The sequence below is a fragment of the Nuphar pumila genome, unplaced genomic scaffold (assembly GCF_984573655.1).
Source record: "Nuphar pumila unplaced genomic scaffold, dmNupPumi1.hap1.1 HAP1_SCAFFOLD_2423, whole genome shotgun sequence".
Lineage (NCBI taxonomy): Eukaryota > Viridiplantae > Streptophyta > Magnoliopsida > Nymphaeales > Nymphaeaceae > Nuphar > Nuphar pumila.
Window position 1 is genome coordinate 15,196 of NW_028323919.1, and position 6,873 is coordinate 22,068.

General features: G+C 42.5%; 1 protein-coding gene across 1 annotated transcript; it reads right to left on the reverse strand.

The window, feature by feature from the left end:
* Positions 1-1,951: 1,951 nt before the first annotated feature.
* Positions 1,952-3,485, reverse strand: LOC149808704 (putative BOI-related E3 ubiquitin-protein ligase 2). Its single transcript, XM_089995189.1, has 4 exons — positions 3,293-3,485; positions 3,088-3,209; positions 2,748-2,992; positions 1,952-2,538 (listed from the first exon to the last, which is right to left on the reverse strand). Exons 1-4 carry the CDS (start codon positions 3,340-3,342, stop codon positions 2,050-2,052), a joined length of 906 nt encoding a protein of 301 aa, XP_089851315.1. The 5' UTR covers positions 3,343-3,485; the 3' UTR covers positions 1,952-2,049.
* Between the last annotated feature and the right edge of the window lie 3,388 nt (positions 3,486-6,873).

A 6,873-nucleotide genomic window follows, 5' to 3' on the forward strand; every position in this document is an offset into this window, starting at 1 on the left:
CACGCTTGGGAATAGCTTTTTGTCACAACAAGTTAGCAAAACTTTATTAAATGCATAAAATATTTGGTGGTTTAATTCACGGGATTGTCATGAGACGTGGACCAATGGGTTGCATCATCATTGTCTATCCACCGTCCATCTTCAAAATGGACCGTAGAGATGGTGCAGGGCGAGGCACACAAGGTTCACAAAGTAGGTACAAACAACGTGCGGGAAGGTGGGTCTAACCGAGCAGGACCCAGAGTTCCAATCGTGCCAACACTCACAACACAATTGGTTAGGTGGGCGTGCCCCATCCAGGACCATCGATCAGGACCACAACCGGGTCAGTGTCGCTTGATTCGAGTAGTTGGACCCGGTAGTGACATATACAGGCCCTCTTTTCCGAACTCAGCCAGAAAAAAGACACATGCCCAACCCGAACCTGATAGTGATCAGCTAGGATTTTAAGCTGGTCAGGGTCGGGGCCTGGCCCGTTGGTCTTTAATGGGTATTGGTTCGGGTCGGATCGGTTGTGCCCGCTCCTGTATTCTGTTGCGGTTGGTCTGCTGTTATCTCGCACGCAGGCCGAGGCTCGGCGGGCCCCACGCCTTCGCGTCCGCACCAGACACCCTGGCACGAAGATCGGTGCAAATGTCCGACGTGGCATACACGTGGCTTGCGCACAATCGTCCAGCACAACCCGCCGGGTATTTCTTTCATAGTTCATAAGTTACCCTCGGTCAAACAAAAAATTACTGAACCAGTCAACGATGTAAATCGTTTTATGAGAGTACATTGACCAAAGTACCCTCCTCCTTTCCCTCGGGTCGGATCACACCAGTAATTCCCTATTACTGGGACCGCTGCTAATTTCACGAACCGAAGCCAGTGCCAGTAAGGGCATTTTAGTCATTTTTTAAGTTAGATTTTTCCTGGGGGTAAAATGGTTCGGATTCGGTTTGCAACTATATCCAATCTAATCAGATATCGAAGAAAAAACCACAATAGCTTAGGGTCCCACATTTATGAGATTCCCACCTAGTGCTGCAAACAGATCTGCTTAACTGGATTCGGATGAAGTAAAAATTGAATGTGCATTTGATTCGGATTCAAATCTGTTCAATTGGATTACTTTCGGATTTCACGAATTCGGAACAACATTTTTAAGTAGGATTTAAAATTGATCAGAATTAAAATCCAACCCAATTGCGTTTTTTTTACATATAAATATCTTGTTTTTGTTCTATTTTTTTCTGGCTCCAGTATTACCACATGTATTTCAGATTTGGTTTCAACCTTACCTTCTCCCATGTGGATTAGGATCTATTTTTACATTTCAGTTCTAAATTCGGTTCTGCCAAGATCTGGCTGAATCCAACCCGTTTGCTCGGTTGCACCCCTACCCACACCTGCTTCCTAATTCCTATATATACGTTCGACCAATAAGATTAGATCGGGTCTTCTCAGTTTGAGTTTTTACCGAATCAAAGAGTTCCTAAGTTGGCCTTCATATTCTTTCTCACTTTTACGATTTCACAGAGTTTTACGCTGCCGGCACAATGACTGTATGTAGGCTGAGCCAGCGCGTTCAGGTCGTCATGCAGGGTGCAGTTTCTTCGGGTTATAAAAAAAAAATGCACACTTATCTAAGAAAAAAATTAATGAAGGTAAAATAAGCAAAAAAAAAAAAAGCCAATTTGGTGACGGTAAAGCTGGTATAGTTTCGAATCCGTCGAGGGTTAACCATCGTTAAATGGACGCTAATTACCATGAGTATGAATTTGGAATGTTAAGTATAATTTTGAATTATAAGCGCTTTTTAGCGACGAATCTGAATTATTTAAATAAAAAAAAAACCAAGAAAGATTCAAATGCAATTTTGTCATATCCATCACCTCAGGCTTTTAGTAGCGCGTCGACAAGTGCGGTGCAAGTTATGTAACTTTCAAAGAAGAAGAGGGTGAAATGAAATAAATGAATCAAACAAATAATTTTTTGTACTTTTTTTGTTTTTTCATTTTCTTCTTTGTTTTGATGATACAGGAGAAGAAATATGGGTGATGAGGATCACGACAAGTAGACCTGTACAGTGGCGTTCTTGGTGCAATTACAGATGGGACAGGCGTCGACGAGAGGAGCGCAGTCCCCGCAGAGGCAGAGGTGCCTGCACGGCAGAAGCAGCACGGTCGACGCCCCCTCACTGCACCGCCTGCAACCCCTCCTCTCCTCCAATTCTTGTTGCTTTCTCTTCTGCTCGTTGCTTGCTTCGCAGCACGACTCTGCGGTGTCCTCCTCGTTGCTCTTGAGCGCCTGCTCGAGGTTGCTCTTGAGCGCGTTAGCCGTCGCCTGGTTGCTCCGCGCCAGGTTCTGCCACAGCTGGTTCTCCACGCTCAGTGACCTCACCCTCTCCTCCAGCGCACAGTTCATCTTCCCGATGCTCTCGATCTCCGCGTCCGTCTGCTTCAGCTTCTTCATTACCGCCTCCTCCACCATCGCCATCAACCGCCTCGAGTGCCGCCTTCGCTTCTCCTCGAGGTCTAATATCACGCTCTCGATCTGCACGTCACCACCAACCCATTCGAATCGATCAAACAACTTAAAAAATAGAGGATATTAAATCGATGGGTGCAACTTGCAAGACAAGCCTTTTAGAACCATTCACTACGACAGCTGGATTGAAAAGCAGCTCCCGCCAGGGGAGCTAATTAAGCCATCCAACAACTCTGATTTGTATCAACAAAAGCAAAAACAGAAGAAAAAAGTACCTGAAGGGCAATGAATCGCTCGATTTCCTGCTGCTGCTGCTGAATCTGAGCGGCGACGTCCTCGCCTAAGAGGGAAATCACGTCGCCGGCGACCAAGTTCGGCGTCGCCGGATTCCGGCACGCCGGCGGGTATGAATAAGAGCAATCCCGGCCGCGTTTTCTCGAGTTGGTGAGATTGTTGTTGTTGCTGGTGAGGCCGCTTTGTGGTCCGCTCAAGACCGCTGTGCTCATCACGGGAATGAAATCTACAACGGAGAAGAACACCAACTAATCAATACCAAGAGAAGGGGAAGAAGGAAAATAATCGACGAAATACCATTGTTTTCTGTTGTATGCCTACCGGAATTGTTGTATGGAAGGAGGTTTCCCGCAGCCGGGAAGTCCTGCAACGTATCCGCTAGCGGTATGGGGATCCCGAAACTCATATTCAAGTTGTTGGTGTTCTCGCCCAACATCTTCTCTCTGTGAACCCGCAAGAACTAAAAGTTAGAATACCTGAAATACAACTTTTTTGTTCTGTACATATACATGAGGGAGGGAGGTACCTGTTTTGGAATTGTGCCAGGAAAGGATTGTATTGGGCATCAACAGCCATGGTCTTTTAGAGAGAGAGAGAGAGAGAGATTGTGAATGAAATGGCAGAGGGGAGGAAGAAGGTGTGGGGATATTTAGGCTTTCTGGTGAGAGAAAAAGAGAAGGGAGATTGGCGTTGGTTGGTTGGCTGGCTTACAAGTTTTACATTTGAGGTGGGGATGAAATAAATCAGGCAGTTGGTGTGAACCCACAGAGGAGAGAGAGAGAGAGAGAGGTGGTAAAGACTGAAGGAGTGAGAGAGGGAGATAAAAGAATGAAATATTCCTCCAAAGACCCAAACTGACGCAACAACCCTCACGACCCGCACCGTTTGCCACGCCGCATCTTCGCACGAGGACCTACGCGCTCCCCCACACGTGTGAAGCCCGACTCTCCACCACACCCAGCTTGAGTCCAGGTTGAGTCGAGGTAGGTTGTGTTCAGCTTGCGTGGCCATCTCTAGTGAAGTACTCAGTACCGTCTCGGGCTGAGTGGGTGCACCTAGTGGTCGCTATCATTGTTGTCAGAATCGGTTTTTGAGCTGAAACAAATCTTCAGAAAAAGAAAGAAAAAGCTCCAATCGAAATGAATCGAATGGAATCCAATGGGCTCGAATCGGTGTTTTGAAAAATAAATTAAAAAAATAAAAAAAGGAAAACTTTATATATAAAGAGAGAGACACTAGAGTAAGAGTAAGCATTTCCAACCATTTTTTTTCAAATCAAACCATGTGAATGTGCTTGGCATTGTGAATTTGCTAGGAATCGACTGATGGGTCGTGTGTTTTCTATAAAAAAATATGATTTTTGAACGCATTTATGAAGATTATGAGCCAATGATTTTAAAGTTTCACAAAAATCTAGTTTATGCATCAAAATTGGATGATTCAAGAGTGGTTTCTTATAAAAATCATGCAGGTAGATCACATATGTACACTTGGATACAAGAAAAAAAAACAAAAATCCATGAAAGTGACTGTTCATGCATTAGTTTTCATATATTCAGTTCTCATGTTCTAGTGATTTATATATAGGATTTATATTTAGCATAATCAATTGTAAGTAGGGATGGCTTTGGACCGAGGAAAAATGAGGTCCCGCCCCGCCTAGGGATGGCAGCGGACCGGAGGGAAACGGGGCTCATGGAGGACATGAAACGAGGATGAAGGTTTAAATCAAAACCCGTGCATGAATGGACTTATGCCCCCACCCCACTCTGTTACGGTCTTGATCCCCGCCTTGCTCTGCTTTGCCCCTGTCCACAATCCTTTTCTAGAGATGGTAATGGACTGAGGGAAAACGGGGCATTGCCCTGCCTCGTCCTGCTTGGATTGGGGATGGAGGACATGAAACGGGAATGAAGGCGGGGATGAAGGTTAAAATCAAAACCCATGCAGGGATGGAGGACAAGATTTTGAGACAGGGTGGGGGTGGGGGTGGAGACCTTGTTTCCTGCTCACGCCCCCATCCATTGCCATCCCTACCCGTCTTGCCTCATTTGAATAGGAGATTAAGGATATGAAACGGGGATGAAAGTTAAAATCAAAACCCGTGCAGAGATAGAGGAGAGTTTGGACTTACGCTTTTCCCAACACTGCCACATCCCCAATCCCCGTTACTAAAATGATAAAATACTCTTTAGGGATGACAGTGGACTAAGGAGAAATGGAGCCCTACCCCCTTTCCCTTTTGGATTTGGGATGAAGGACATGAAACGGGAATGAAGGTTAAAATAAAAAACCCATACCAAGATGGATGGCATAGAACGGAGGTGAAGACGTTGTCTAATTGTAAGTACAATCTAATTGAAGTATCATGCTATAGTTGTTTTGACTCAATGTAATGTAACTTCTTAGATGTGTTCAACATGCTTCATTTAGTGAAAAGATAACCCTAGGATGATGTTTTAAAAAAAAAAGAACATATTTTTTTTAAATAAAAAATCAATATATTTACAAGATCGAAAAAAACTGTACACAAGTTGGGTTCTAACGATTCAAAACCCCGTTATTACTAAAAACATGTATATTACATCCATGAGGTTACCTGAAACAAAAGAAGAAAAAAATAAAAGAAAAATGAAATACGTTTGATTTGATTTGATCACATCCATGTGGATCACTGTTTCGAACCGCTCTGACGATTCTGACAACATTGGTTCCGATGTCTCACATCCAGCATGAACCAAAAAAGGGTTTGGCCACTGACTGAGTCTATGTGATCCAAAACGACTTGAACGAGTTGTCCGAGTCGGGGTTTACAACTCGGGTTGGCCAACTGAGTCAGTGGGCCATGTTGGTCACGGTTCCTAGATCCTTTTTCATAATTTTTTTTGTTGCTATGAGAACCGAGTCCCAGTGTCACTAGGTGCGGGCCTACCTCATGTTTGACCGAGTCTGGAGCCGGACCAAGTGGCAGGAGATGCGTACGGCATGGTAGTTGCGGCACATGCGAGGCGTCGTGCTCCCACGTGCTACCTCGCGGAATGTGGGGCCGCTGTCCATGGGGAGGACAATTGGACAAAGAGACAACCGAATTCTCGTACTTTGGCGCTCCGCCCGAGTTGTCCCGCCCTGCCAGACTTTTTGGCTTTTGCTTGCCCCCTTCCGTCCTTCCTTCCCTTCATTTTATTTTATTTATTTATTTCTTAAATTTTGTCTTATTAATGTTTTTTTCGTTTCTTAAATATTTGTTTTTCACTTTTTTTTTGTTACGTTGAGATACAATTTTTTTTAAAAGCAATCATGAGATCGTTTTTCAACATCGGAATTTTTGAGATCCAACGGTCTTGATTAAGTGGTAAGGATGGGCACACCACAAGATATATCATTGCTCAGACATATTTTTCAAGTAAATCTTAACTGGCATTGCAGATAAAATTATTATAGTTCATTTAATATTCAAGCATGCTTTTAATCGATTATTTAAATTTGAAAATGCATTTTATATATGATAAAAAAAAATTCACAGTTAGACGGAAAATATGATTTATAGTAAGTGAGTTAATTATTCTGAGTCCATCTATGCAATCTGATCTACCTGAAATTATGCACGAGCAGTTGAGATTGCTCACTAGAAAGTTATCCATGTATCTATGTTGATTTCATTGTGACAAATATAGCGAGATTTATGAAAAAAAAACTCATAAAAATATCGCGAGAAATTACATGAAAGTTTTAAACTCTAATTTCTCAGGATAATTTCAAATTATCATGATTTTTTTGTATAAATGCATTTCAAATATTTATCTCGAGTTTTTGGCTGCCGATGTTTTGCAATTTTGAGCTTTTGTCACTATGGATGATATTGTGTTCCAATTATGCAAGGCAATTCAAGAGTTCAATTTTTCTTTTAATTATGATTAGAGGCATGGTTTTTTTATTTTTTAATCGATAAAAAATATTTTTTGATGTACTGATATATAAAAATTTTGTTTTTAATATATTACTAAAATCAATTAAAAAACTACTTAAATTATTAAAATACTTGCTTGTGTCTGTATGAACGTGTCATAGTTTGTTTCGTCGGTGCCACGAGGGACATACATCAAAATT

Excerpts from the sequence above, each read along its gene's own strand:
- LOC149808704 (XM_089995189.1), bottom strand. The coding sequence starts at position 3,342 with ATGGCTGTTGATGCCCAATACAATCCTTTCCTGGCACAATTCCAAAAC. Across the intron at positions 3,210-3,292 it reads CTGGCACAATTCCAAAACAG|AGAGAAGATGTTGGGCGAGA; the intron begins GTACCTCCCTCC and ends GCGGGTTCACAG. Across the intron at positions 2,539-2,747 it reads AGCGATTCATTGCCCTTCAG|ATCGAGAGCGTGATATTAGA; the intron begins GTACTTTTTTCT and ends GGTGACGTGCAG.